At 42.6% G+C, this 14011-nt stretch overlaps 1 protein-coding gene across 1 annotated transcript in view; it reads right to left on the bottom strand.

Moving 5' to 3' along the window:
• LOC124790103 (acetylcholinesterase-like) overlaps positions 1–13735 on the bottom strand; it is an 81859-nt gene extending 68124 nt beyond the window's left edge. Inside the window, 2 exon segments of the mRNA XM_047257673.1 lie at positions 1189–1323; positions 13644–13735. Of these exon segments, the coding sequence (XP_047113629.1) occupies positions 1189–1323; positions 13644–13703 (195 nt within the window). The 5' untranslated portion in view covers positions 13704–13735.
• Positions 13736–14011: the final 276 nt, after the last annotated feature.

Raw genomic sequence — 14011 nt, 5'->3', positions numbered from 1 at the left:
TACGCTGTTTTGCAAATAATCCACCATAATTACCCCTTCTGCATCCAAGAAGACCGATGCCGTCACCTTACCGGCTGATTTTTACACCCGGATTTTTTTTTTTTTTGGGGGGGGGGGGGGTAGGGGATGAAGGATATTTCCATTATTGTGACCGTTGTTTTGTCTCAGGATAAAAGTGGGGAGCCCAGGTTTCATCCATCTCACATACCTTGCAAAAAAGCCGTCTTCATGCGCTTGAAATTGGCGGACGATTTCTTCACAACGCTGCCCACGTTCCCATCTCTGATCTGCATTCAAATCTTTCGGGACCCACCGAGATGAAATTTTCCGCATTTCCAAAATATCCACAACAATGTCATGGGCATGCCCATGGGAGATTCCAAATGTGGTTTCAATGTTCTACAACGTTGTTCGACAGACCTGTGAAATCGTATTGTGAATGCGGTCACTGTTTCATCAGTGGCAATGCTGACAGCCATTCAGCTCCTTGGCTCATCTTCTACTCTTCATTGTTGGATAAGACGAAGCACTGTCCTTAAGTTTATTCCGTATGTCCTTCGCAGTTTTCTTGGGGGTCTTTCTCTTCAAATAAAGATACTCAATATTCGCCATTTTGCTTACACTACAATATAAAACGCATCCTAGCGGCAAAACTAACGAAGCTGGAGCCGCTAAATTTGACGTGCATACCCACAAAAGGCCACCATAAAACTAGGTGGTGTTGTTTGTGCGAGACATTACGGTGACTATCTCGGTCTAGAAACTTTCCGACCGCCCCTCGTACACTTGAAATGCATTCTCCTTCCATTTGTCGGGGCGGTATTCCTGTCTGCGAACTTTATTTGTCCGTTTATCATAAGCGTTTTAGGCAGAAAAAGTTACAACATCTCATGAATTCAGTATGAAACGGAACATTATATCGACATTGATATGGCAGACTAAAGCTACTTGACAAGGATAGAACAGTATGTGCCATCGATGAAAGAACCAACGTGTCATTCACCTAAAGTATGAAAACCATAGAAAACTAAATCTTGGCCAGTCTAACAGCGATTAGACCCATTCTCCTCCTGAATGACTAATGTGACATCACCAAGCATGTGAATGCAGTTCGCTAAACAGAGAGATCATACAGAACAAGCAGCCCCCGGTTACAAGCTGGGATACGACTGTCAGTGCAGAACTCACCTGGAAGCGCAGCTCTCCAACAGGAGGCTCGGCGTACGTGATTCCCAGAAAGGCCGTGTAGGACGTGTTGTAGACGCTCGTGGCCGTACTTCCCAGCAGGCTTCCTTTTTGGACCGTCACCAGCACGTCCTCGGCCTGCAGAAAGAAAGTAGCATAACGTGAATTAAAATTTTCAGTTTAGCACAGTGGTTCCGACCCATCAGATATTAGCTTCGATCTCCCGATCTCCCTTCTCCCCCCCCCTCCCCCTCACCACCGCATACCACCATCATCAACATTATCGCCTAACTGAACTTTAGAATAAGAATTTCTTCGCACTCTTTTATTTTTATAATGACAAAAGTAAATGATGTTACTTAGTACAGGAATTTATTAAACGACAAACAGTGATTCAATGAGACGATTGGCTGCTTATTTGTAACAACCTTTTGTTACAGAATGATGAAACAATCCTCTGTGCATCGTGTAAGCTATCTGCAATTCCTTCTCAGGTAAGAAAGTTAACTATCCATATTGAAGCTAGAAACTTGTTAAAAAGCGTGCTTCCTCTGCACCACTCTTCTCCCTAGCGACACTTGTTTCATCCATTCTCTGCACCTTCATTTAGCATCAACCAAGCTAAAATGTCTCACTATATATAAAATGATAGGGATTAGAAGACGTTTGGTTGGAAATATTTTGTGTATGACCCCAGCCACTAATAACAATAATAATACAGTGTAGGGCCTACAGCAGTATGTAGCTATTACATAGTTACTGTTGTATTCTGTTGCTAATTAGTTCTTTTATCTGATGTAAAATGAATAATGAAGCAATTTCTGATCCATTTTGGGAACTACCTACAGCTAAGAGACAACATTTTCGTGAGATACTTAAGCGTATGCGACCTGTATATCTCAGATTTACTGTCATAGATGCATGGTGCAAAGTAAGTGTGTGGGGGTGGAGAACGTGAGGAAGATAATGTCCATAAATTCGTTTCAAAAGCTGTAAGTTCCACTACATCGTATCACGCGTAATTGCTCTCCCTCAAAGGCAGAGATCAAATCGCACCCTATTCTACTACCAATGCATATCATCACTTAAGTAATTTTGTTTTTCGTTTTTCTAAATAATTCTGGCTCAAAACGTCTCGTGCTCTTCGTCCCTTTTCTTACGTCTTGTATTACGAAAGCACGTCATTTTCCTTACTCTCTGTAATTTTGGTGTGATAATGACATTAATGAAGCTGAAATATTTTTAATGTATTACTTATAATATGTAAAGCCTTCGTCTATGTTTCAGCTTTCAATAAAACTACTCGGGTAGTAGATAGTACTTGCGGAGTGCACATCAGGGTTTTTAAGGCTAGATGGTAGTTTGCGGTACTCTCATGAACACTCCCCAGACGACAAGTAGACAGCGAAATCAGCCCGCGTTCAGGGTAATAACGCTTCGACTGCCAAAATTTTGTCAATAAATTGTCAAAATATTTGAGCCGTGGCGCTCGTTACTGGCGCGCCAGTCTCTTGGATGTCCATTATCGATCCTTCGATGTTTCTTGTCTTTGCTTGCCTTGTGGTTTTCCGGATTCGCGGGGCGAGTGGCAGTTGACGTTTGCTCGGGCTACCTGCTGAGACACCGCGAGGTACGAGGGTGGAAGCAACCACGTATATGTGGAGTTGGTTGTACGCGGTCTGCCGGTTCAGCATGGAGGATATGTGTTGGCTGCTTGCATGTCTGCTCTCCTGATTTTGCTCGCCGTGCCTTGCGGCCACCTAGCTTGGGTTGCTGCCTGGTGTATCCTACACGAGCCATACCGGTCGTCCAGCAGAAGCCAGCAGAAGTTAAGCAGCCTTGTGTTTCTTTAAAGAAAAGGAGCAAATGTATAAGACCCTTTGTAACCAATTTTGGTGGCCTCTTAAGTGTGGCCTTCGCGTTTACACTGCCTTTGGGGAGAGCTAATTCTTTTAAATTTAAATAGTTGGGGTTCCCTGTCCTTTATGATCTTTTGGGGGCGTTATTTGAATTTTATCTTTGGGGTTCCTTCCTTGTGCTTGGTTAAATGTTTACTTGTATAGCGGGAAGTGACTCCTGGTTAAAACTCGGAGAAGGTGTTTGATGTTACTGCCGCTTCCGGCATTTGTCTTTCCAATTAAGTGTTGTCCCTTCGAGCGACCTGGTGTCACTCCTCGTTAATTAATGCTGGTTTATGTGTACTTAATTTTGAATTGGCCATTTGAATTAATATTTTGGAGCGCAGTATAGCACTAAGGCAACCTCATTGTATACCACCTTGTGCCCCAGTCTAGTACCTTAATTTTCAGTGGCACGAGTTAGCTCCACTACCGGTTTTACTGATGTGCTCCCTTCAAAATCTTGTCTTGTATAAGTTTGCCCCATGTGTGTCTGGGAACACAGAGATGAGCTTTAGTGTGACTTCAGTGCTAGTCAGTTAATGGAATCTTCATTTTGGCTTGGCTTCCACTGAAGAGTTTGAGTGGAGCGTAGTGTGTTTGATTTGTTATTCATTTAATTACTGTAAGTTTGTTTATTTAATGGGGAGCAAGACATTTAAAGACTGTTAATATTAACTCCCCTAGTTGCGGGGTGTTGCTAATTCGTTCCAAATGCCTACTACTTATTCAATGGCAAGGCTGTTGATTAGTTGGTTACTGTGAGTGCAAATTCACGCTATTTATTTGTTACCGAATTTGTTGATGTGTCTGTGTCGTGATTCAATCACTAGCTACGTGTTTGAGGTAAATTGATATAAACCTTACATTGCCTCCTTGTCCGCCCCCAGTAGCTGAGTGGTCAGCGTGACAGAATGTCAATCCTAAGGGCCCGCGTTCGATTCGCGGCTGGGTCAGAGATTTTCTCTGCTCAGGGACTGGTTGTTGTTTTGTCCTAATCATCATCATTTCATCCCCATCGACGCGCAAGTCGCCGATGTGGCGTCAAATCGAAAGACTTGCACCAGGCGACGGGTCTACCCGACAGGAGGCCCTAGTCACAAGACTTTTTTTTTATTGCCTCCTTAAAATTTGTTGCCAGCAGAAACCCTTAAGACAACTAAGTTTTGTCACTGCTTATGTTAACCTCTACTGGGAGCAATATTTTATGTAGTTAAATTTTGTCTTAAAATTTGTATGTCTCTGATGTAATAAACGAGTGATAAAAGAAAAAAGCAAAGGAGCCTGGTCCTTCCCATTGTGTCCGGTTTGTAACACGTATCACTATTGGTACCCAAGTTTCAGAATTTACTGCACTCTAGGAAATTTCTCGCACTTAAATTATTCTCTCGACCGAGAGCTGTCTGAAACCCGAAGCAGAAAGCTCTGAGATATTTAGCGATTCATGGAATTTCTATCCATAAGACAAATTAGTCGCCGCAGGAGGGAGAGTGTTGATTGAAGTTGACAAAAATACTATCTCTATAGAGAACAAATTTGAGAGTGACGGTGAAGTTACCTGGTCGTGTATAACAGATCTAAGTGAAATCAAGTAAACTGTTGAATGTTTTTACTGGCCACGCGATTCCGCTGCGATAGGAGTTCCTCAAATAAAGTCTACGACCAGTAGCTCGGAAATATCCAGATCATGAAATTTTAGTTAAAGGTGACTTTAATCTACCGAATATAGACTGGGACATTTATAAATTCTTTGCGATGAGTACAGCCATGCGAAGTGCATTTGAACAGGGTTTCAAAAAACTGTCTCAACACCCCATACGGAGTGGAAATATTTTAGACCTTGCATCTACAAACAGGTCTGACCTTGTCAACGGCGTCAGTAATAGAAGCAATGGATCAGTGACAAAGACGTCATCATAGGCACTGAAGTTAATAAATCAAACTAGATAATAAATCAAACAAGAAGGCTAAGAGTATTACTGCTAGAAAAGAGTAAACAGGCAGTTGTTAGCATGCGACTTAGACAATGAACTGTCATCATTTAACTCTCGTATGAAGGACATATAGGAATTAGGGGCAAAGATTAAACGAATTGTAAATCGTGCTCTGTAGAAGTATGTGCCGAGTAAGTGGATTAAGGATGGGAAAGACCCAACATGATTTATCAACGAAATCCTGAAAATGCTAAGGAATCAAAAGCTGTTGCACTCTGGGTTCAAAAGAGAACGCGCAAATGACTGCAGGCAAAAGTTAGTAAAAATTTCAGAATCTAGTATGTTGCTCTCAACGGCGAGTTTTCATCAGAGACAAGGGTATCCTCAGGAGTGCCCTAGGGAAATATGACAGGAACGCTATTATTTTACTCACACATAAATAATCTGGCAGACATGGTGAGCAGCTGTTTGCGGTTGTTTGCTGATGATGTCGTGGTGTGCAGGAAGGTGTCGTCTTTGAATGAGTGTAGGAGAATACAGTATAAATTGAACAAAATTTCTAGTTGGTGTAATGAACGACAGCTAGCTCTAAATGTAAAAAAAAAAAAAGTGAGTTAATGCAGATGAGTGGGAAAAACAAACCCGTAATGTTAGAATGCAGCATTAGTAATGTACTGGTTGACACATTCACGTCGATTAACTATGTACATGTGATGTTGCAAAGTGATATGAAACGGAACGAGCATGTAAGTATTGTAACAGTGAAGGCGAATGATCGACTTGGGTTTATAGGAGAATTTTAGGAAATGTGGTTCATCTGTAAAGAAAACCGCATGTACAACACTAGTTCGAAACATTCTCGAGCACCGCTCGAGTGTTCCGGAACCGCACCGTGTCTGATTAAAGGAAGACATAGATACAATTCAGAGGTGGGCTGCTAGATTTGTTAGCGGTAGATTCGATAAACACGCAAGTGTTACTGTGCTGCTTCGGGAACTCAAGTGATAATCCCTGGAGGAGAGGTGTCCTTCTTTTCGAGGGACGCTATTGAGAAAATCTAGAGATCCGGCATTTGAAGCTGACTGCGGAACGATTCTTCTGCCGCCAACGTACATTTCGCGTAAGGACTGCGAAGACAAGATAAGAGTAATTAGGGCTCATACGTAGGCATAAAGACAATCGTTTTTCAAAATGGCTCTGAGCACTATGGGACTTAACATCTGTGGTCATCAGTCCCCTAGAACTTAGAACTACTCAAACCTAACTAACCTAAGGACATCACACACATCCATGCCCGAGGCAGGATTCGAACCTGCGACCGTAGCAGTCTCGCGGCTCCGGACTGAGCGCCTAGAACCGCTACACCGCCGCGGCCGGCAATCGTTTTTCCCTCGCTCTATTTGCGAGTGAAACAGGAAAGGAAGTGACAGGTGGTGGTACAGGATACCCTCCGCCACGCACCGTACGGTAGCTTGCAGAGTATGTATGTAGATGTAGAATAACATTGGGAAGCGATTAGTTTGGTGGCGTGTCGATTACGCGTCATTGTAGGGGCACTTGCATTCATTATAAGTCGAACATTCCAATCTAAGTTTTTTTACACGAACTCCGATTACTGCCTTTTCTTAGTAATGCAAAACATTGTGTTGCGTCACACATATGTTACCAGAGTCAGACGTCAAAAGGTTTTCCGCTACGCAATGACGGCTCAGTACCTGACTCCAAGAAAAAATCATAATAGCAGGTAACCGATGAGTTTTGGCCAAGTACTAGGTTTGATATTAATGGAAACTGATATTTTAATGAGACATACTATATTTCTTTATTGCATGCCTGCGTGGTCACTTTATGTATCTCGATTCCGAAAAATTTGCGTTCGGAGCACTGAATTTCAATCATTTTTCTTCACAATAACTATTCTTTTAGAACAGTGTTCGTCAAACTGCGATCCGTGGGCTGCATGGGGCGCTAATCAAATACTGATGCAACCCGCGGTTCTCCGTCATATTTTATAATAACATGCATCTAACATTTTTCAAACAGCTTACAGGAATTCAGCCAGGTAGTATTAACAGGGACTGCCAACCTTTCGGCGGGAGCACACCCCGCCATTTTCAAGGCGGGGTCCGCATATCTTAGGGGCAGAGGGGTAAGTAGCCCGGCCACTCTCGAAAACTACACATTCAACATGCCATCTATAAAAGACATACCAATGATTCTGTTCCGCATGATGCCACAGCACACGTTAACCGTCCAAGGACGTTGATGGTCAACTTGCAGTAACCAGTAGGGATTGTCTACATTCCAGTAATGCATGTTATGCTGGTTAAGGGTATCATGATTTGTGAATGTAGACTCATCGGAAAATAGTACCTCGGCAAAGAATGTGGGGCTCGTTTGCATTTGTTGATGTGCCAATTCACAAAACAGTGTCCGGTTATGGAAATCGGCGCCATGAAGTTCTTGATGCGGTGACATATGGTATGGACGATACTTATAACAATGTAGAACTGTGACAATACTACCTAATGGCATAGCGAAATCGCAGTGTAGTTGCCGGGCGCTTATCCATGGGTTGTGGCGCACTGCTAGTACAGCTGTTTTACTAGCATCTTCTGCTACACGTTTCCTTTCGCCAGTCTGTACGCTCCCGTGAGACATAAAGGCGTCCACAACCTTGTAAAACAACGAATGAGAGCGAGCGTTCTCTGGAAAACGCTCGGCATACGGGGCAGCAGCAGACTCAACATTTCTCCTGCATTCTCCGTAAATCAGGATCATTTTAATTTTTTCTTTCGTAGTTTCTATATTCATTGTCCACTTGCAAGTCTGTTCTTCAAATGGTAGATAGGTGTGCAGGCAATAAAAACTGTACAAGTATTGTAATGATTACAACCTCTATCGGTTTTAGGTCTGAATCATACGTGGGCTCTGGTGGCAGTGTACTGCCTGTCACGGTACGTCGTAGTTCGCTACACGGCCACGGCGGCGCGCCGAGTAGATCCGTGTTCGATATGTTGGAGGAATGCAACGTTGCGAATGGGGTTTCCAACACGAAGTTATGAAGTACTGGTCTGTCATACCCTTACAGCATGGAGGTGGGGTCCCACATGCCACTGGATATTCAAGGGCCATTGTTTACCCATTTCCATTCTTCCAATTACAGCGCGATCTATGACGAAACGAAGAAAGTGCTTCAGACAAAACGTATGTGGATTTTGCCGTAGAATCGTAATCTGCAACAGAAAACGGGGGTACCCCTTGAAGATTTCAAAGTTGTCCCCCACCACCCACGCACTGGGTGGGATGGCGGCTCGGGTGTGGTGTAGTTGGATATCCGCCTCCGCGACAGACAAACAGGAATCACAACTTTTCTTGATCCGATGTGTATTTTTCGAGATATTTCTATCTCTTCAGTTAAAATGAACACTTGTAGATGTTCATCTTCAGACACGGTACATATTTGTAGCAAAGAATAGGAAATTATATTAAGGCTGTTGTAACACAACGCAACGAGTAGAAGGAAAATGACATTCAAAAAATTTAGTAAACATTTGTTATTGCGTCTTATATTAAAGAAAGGAAGATTAGTGTTTAAGGTCCCTTAGACGTCGAGGTTGGGTCACAAGCTTAGATTAAGGAAGGATGGACAAGGATATCAGCCGTGCCCTTTCAAACGAACCATCCCTACATTTGCCTTAAGTGATTTATGGAAACCACGGAAAGCTTAAATAAGAAAGGGCGGGTAGGGATTTGAACTGTCGTCTTAGGAATGCGAATTCAGTGTGCTAACCACTGGTGTCTCATATCGCGTAATGCATTTAAATATAATTGCTGTTATTGTCAGTTAACCATCCGCTCACAGAAACAATTCAGTAATAATTCTGCAGGCAATTACCGAGTGAGAACTTTGGAATCGCTGAAGGTGGCAGCAGTCTAAAACGAGAACAATCAACAAGAAGTGTTCCCAATGGAGCCGACTTTTAACGGCAGCCAACACATCGCGCCCTTACCGTAGCTAGTCTATAGGAGGCTCATAACATGATAACTTCTATAGATTATCAATAATAACATCGCTACATATGCATCCCTAGGTGCCGCCCCATAATGTCAGTACTGGCTCCTGCGAGGAAAGTTTGACGACCTCTGTTTTAGAGGGTTACATTACAATGGACTATATGAAAAAGATAATGTTCATACATTCAAATGTGTCACACATTAATGTTAGTATTTAAAAAATAATAATATCAGTATTACAACCTTATGAAATAGTGACCATAGTTATGATCTTATGAAAATCACTTAGTTTAGTAACCGAAACACAATCCATCTCTCTTATTTTTACCCTTCAGAAAATTTCATTTTACCCCTCAAGGGGTAGTTACCCTCAGGTTGCGAAGTGCTGCCTTAGAGTAACTTAATGGTAGCACCGATGTTTGTACGACCAGTCGGTAATGAAAAGAACTTCCCTCAGCACCACATCCGTCACAACCAAAGCAAGAAGCGAAGTACATCTCACTTCTGTACTTCCACGACATTTTACATTCCTACTTAAGACTTAAGTGTCTAGTTACGAAGTATGTATTCCTAACACAAAATTTATGAGAAGGTGTTTCTATGTTGCTCTTGACCAACGTAGGTTTTTGAGGTCTTAAAAATTGAGTTCCGAACTAAATTCAACAGACGAGCTGAAAAGCTATTCGAGGCCAGTCCTAACGACAAGTCCAATTGGAATCAAGATTTGGTAACATCCCTGTTGCCCCATTAATCACAATAGTGATTGGTTCGCTAAACTACTGTACAGAATACTGCGAAAATTAATTAGGAAATAGAAGCATAAAATCGGACATTAGCCCCTCAGTGCTACAAACTTCATTATTAAACTCAAAATTACTCTCGTCATCTGAATGCAGCTCGCCTAAGTGACGGTCTACTGCACCATTCAAAGATCAATGCCATACGTGAGACCAGTTTTAACTGCTTCTTTCAATCCTCTTTCGTGCCTCTGAAACACTGCCATTCTGAATTAATTTCTAAATTTAAAATGTGGATGACAGACGCTACTGTCCGCTTAGTTAAATATCCAAATTTTGTTTTAAACTCACATTTCCGACTTGATAAAGTAGCTTTTGGAGGGCAATAAAATAATTAATCTTAAAAGAAATGCGATATCAACTGCTAATACGAATATCTTTTAACGGGGAAAAACATGTACTACACAGTAAGATACCCATGAAACCTCATGACATATAAAATAATTGGGTGCAAGACATACCGACAAAATGTTATTGCATCAAAGTACCGTTGGAAAAACTACATCAGTGGCACACAGCAATTTTTCACGGTATGGTTGTCTACTTCATTTAATTCGTGTGAATTTTTACTGTAAGGAGGCAAGATTTTTCCATCATACATTTAACATTCTTGTAGATTTATATTTATATTAGATTATATTTATGAATGAAAATCGGAGTAATTATTTCATTGGCTGTTAGTGGCTAGAACCACGCACTAACAAATTCTGTGATACTCCATGTCTGGAAGTTTAATTAAGGCTCAACACTGATAGAAAAAACCAAACGACCTTGCCTTCCTCAGAAGCCGCTGCCGGGCAACGAGGAGTTGGGAAGCATCTTATCGTATTCTTCAGGGGCGGACATTTATTTCAAAAATACTGCTGATGTCATCGGTCCCTAGGCTTGCACACTACTTATTCTAATTTAAACGAACTTAAGCTAAGAACAACACACATACACACCCATGCACAGGTAGGGTTCGAACCTCCGACGGGGTAGGGGGAACCCCGGCAAGGCGCCCGAGACCGCGCGGCGGACATTTAATGACCTCAACGAGAAGAATGCATGACGGCGGTGGTTTATGATGCTAGAGGCAGCAGATCCTCCGTAGAGCGGACAGAGCGGGCGGGAGATATTCTCTGACGAAGTGAAAAACCTGGACAACGAGCATCGGGGGCCTAAGAATGCGAAAGGACATTCTTTTAGTGCGAAGGAATATGCAGGGTCAGAAACAACGCTCGCGAGCTGACCTCAGAACTTCTCACGGGCACTGCACGAGCTCATTCCAACCAAAAAGGGGGATACGCGTAAAGGAACGGAAATGGAGACTTCCAGAACTTCTTCTGAAAGAGTATGAGCTTTCGGTGATTGGCTGGCAGATTCGTCACCCATGTGGTGGGAGGTAATGTTTTTGTAAGGGCCGCTGTGATAGGTGCCGCGTGTCCATCCGGGAGCGGCAAATGCCGGGAGAAAAAGAAGACTTCCCTGCCTGCAGGGATCGAGAGCACTCGCCTCTGAAAATCGTTAGAAGGGACTTCGCTGGCGACAGCCATACCGCAGGAGCTGGCGGTCAGATTTTAAGAAGAGTCGTTTCTCTAAGACAGAATATTGATTCTGTTTACTTGAGAGACGATTATTTAACTCTGTGTTGAGCATGACACACACTGAAGTGCATCTTTAAGGGAGATTACTTGAGGGAGAATACGTGTCGAATTTCTGTTCCTAGCTAGTGAGCAAACATAAATCTTGACTCATTTTCTGTCTTGTACTGCGGCAGCTTCAGCCCTAGGAGTTTGCGGAAGGCATATTGCGTCCTCTGGGTAGAAAGAGAATTGCAGGTACGGGCTTACATCATCTGGACACACCGAGCGAGGTGGCGCACTGGTTAGCAAATGGTTCAAATGGCTCTGAGCACTATGGGACTTAACATCTGAGGTCATCAGTCCCATAGAACTTAGAACTACTCAAACCAAACTAACCTAAGGACATTACACAAATTCATGCCCGAGGTAGGATTCGCACCTGTGACCGGAGTGGTCGCGCGGTTCCAGACTGAAGCGGCTAGAACCGCTCGGCTACCACAGCCCGCACTGGTTAGCACCCTGGACCCGCAGAGGACGACGGTTCGAACCAGAGTCCGGCCATCCTGACTTAGGTTTTGCGTGATTTCCCTAAATCGCTTCAGGCAAATTCCGGGATGGTTCCTTTGAAAGGGCACGGAGGACTTCCTTCCCCATCCTTCCGTAACCCGATGAGACCGATGATCTCGCTTATGGTGCCCTCCCCCAAATCCACCAACAACCACCACCTCATCTGCACAGCGGCCAACGTCTCAACTACTGGATCATTTGTGTAGTACAACTGCTATCGGTATTTCAAGAGGTGATATGCGCACTGCAGTTCAGTAGACAGGGAAACAGTCACAATAGGGGTGTTTTGAGTTACATCTGCTTGTCCACTGAGCTTTTTTGTGAATGTGCCAGTTGGGGTGTAGGTCTTCTGTTTATCTCCGCTAGTCGGTGTGTAATGTCAGAGGGATGTGGCCAAAGTCAAACACCCTCCACCAATCTCGAAATTACAAGTAGTATATAATTCGATATTGTGTTTACATATTCGCAAATTTTTTGCATTCTGTATGCTTTTTATGAATAAACAAGTTATAGTTTCCCGTTGTAATTCATTCTAGTAGCATATCGATAAGAGTGATTGGTCTGGTGTGTTAAACTGAAGAAAAACCATAACCCAATACTTAGTTTCATGAAAATCCTTAGGCGTAGGCTTTCAATGGTAGGCTCAGTTTAATCATTTTTTAGCGTGAGAATTCCTCTGCAGAACAACATTAGGCAGCCACCCACACACTTGCATTGTGGTACACGCTCCGGGAGTTTACAGTATTCCTTGACTAACGCCTCAGTTGCCGCTGCGCTTGCACCTGCTCACCTTTAAAGAAATGGATCTATTCAACACTTCATCAGTTCTCTGGCGCGTAGCCAAATGCAGTATACTTCACTGGTTACTGATTTTAACTTTTGTGGATAATTACATTTCAGTTATACAATTCTTTATACACACATTCGCTTGCATTTAGACGTTTCTTTTGGAGAAAGGAAATTTTTTTAATGCTTACACCTTTGGATGTACTTTGATTGTAAGTGAAAGCTAGTTCCATATTTCGGTGTATATTATCGTGTTAGTGATAGATCACTTTAGTACAACGCCTGGCCTCATTGCAACAACGTCGTTTAGTGCTCAACGTTTTGTATGATTGCTTCCTTATTGCTTTATCCATGTTTACATTCCATTACATGTCTATCAGTTTTTGCGTGCGGATATTTATTGTGGTTCCTAAGATGGCTGCACTGGGTAGCTGAAACCTTTCATAATGAGTGAGTACCTTTTGTCTGTTACAGTTCAATAAACAATGCAAAAACAAAGAAATTTTGCAATAAGAAAACGTTTGCTTTTAAAATTTCAAGAGTGTACGCCCTAAGAAGACTCAAAAAACGTGTTAGTTCCACACACACACACACACACACATCTTGCTTAACTACTAAAACGATAGAATATTAGAAATACAGATGCAGACGGATTCCATCGGAGAATCTTTGTGTGCGTCATCCGCAAATTTTGTTAGAAGTATGGAAAATGACAGTGGTACACTATAAACACCTCCACTTCTAGCGCAAGACACCATATCGGTTAATATGTATATGTAGCTGTAGCTCTATGCGAAGACGTAGATCTAAATATAGACTTAGGAGGAATGTGTAAAAAACTGCCACGATTTCATTCTAATGATAACAACAGGAATATATCTTTCTATGCTTTACCTTGAGGTTGATCGTTAGTCCAAGAAGCACAAGAGATACGAGACAAATATTACAGATCATTATTGTGTCCCACTTCCCGTCGAGTAAGAACAACAAACCTGTTGATCTGCGGGAAGAGCTGACCTATAAGGCTGTCTGGCAACTGTGTCGTATGGATTCAGCTGCAATGGACACAATGTCACCGGTGCACCGATGTTGCCTGCTGTGTACTCAGGTGATACAGCAGACACTGCTGTTAGAAATAACACAGTTGTAGAGAGCAGCCTTTAGTATACTATGGTCTATGTGACTGAACTCGTCTGCTAGTCATTAAAGTTTCTTGTGTAGGTCAGGGCTTTTATTAGGAATTCACGTTTGTTTAGTACCTT

Source organism: Schistocerca piceifrons, chromosome 3 (assembly GCF_021461385.2).
Source record: "Schistocerca piceifrons isolate TAMUIC-IGC-003096 chromosome 3, iqSchPice1.1, whole genome shotgun sequence".
Lineage (NCBI taxonomy): Eukaryota > Metazoa > Arthropoda > Insecta > Orthoptera > Acrididae > Schistocerca > Schistocerca piceifrons.
The sequence above is the reverse complement of the archived record's forward strand: the minus strand, read 5'-3'. Positions and strand labels throughout refer to the sequence as shown.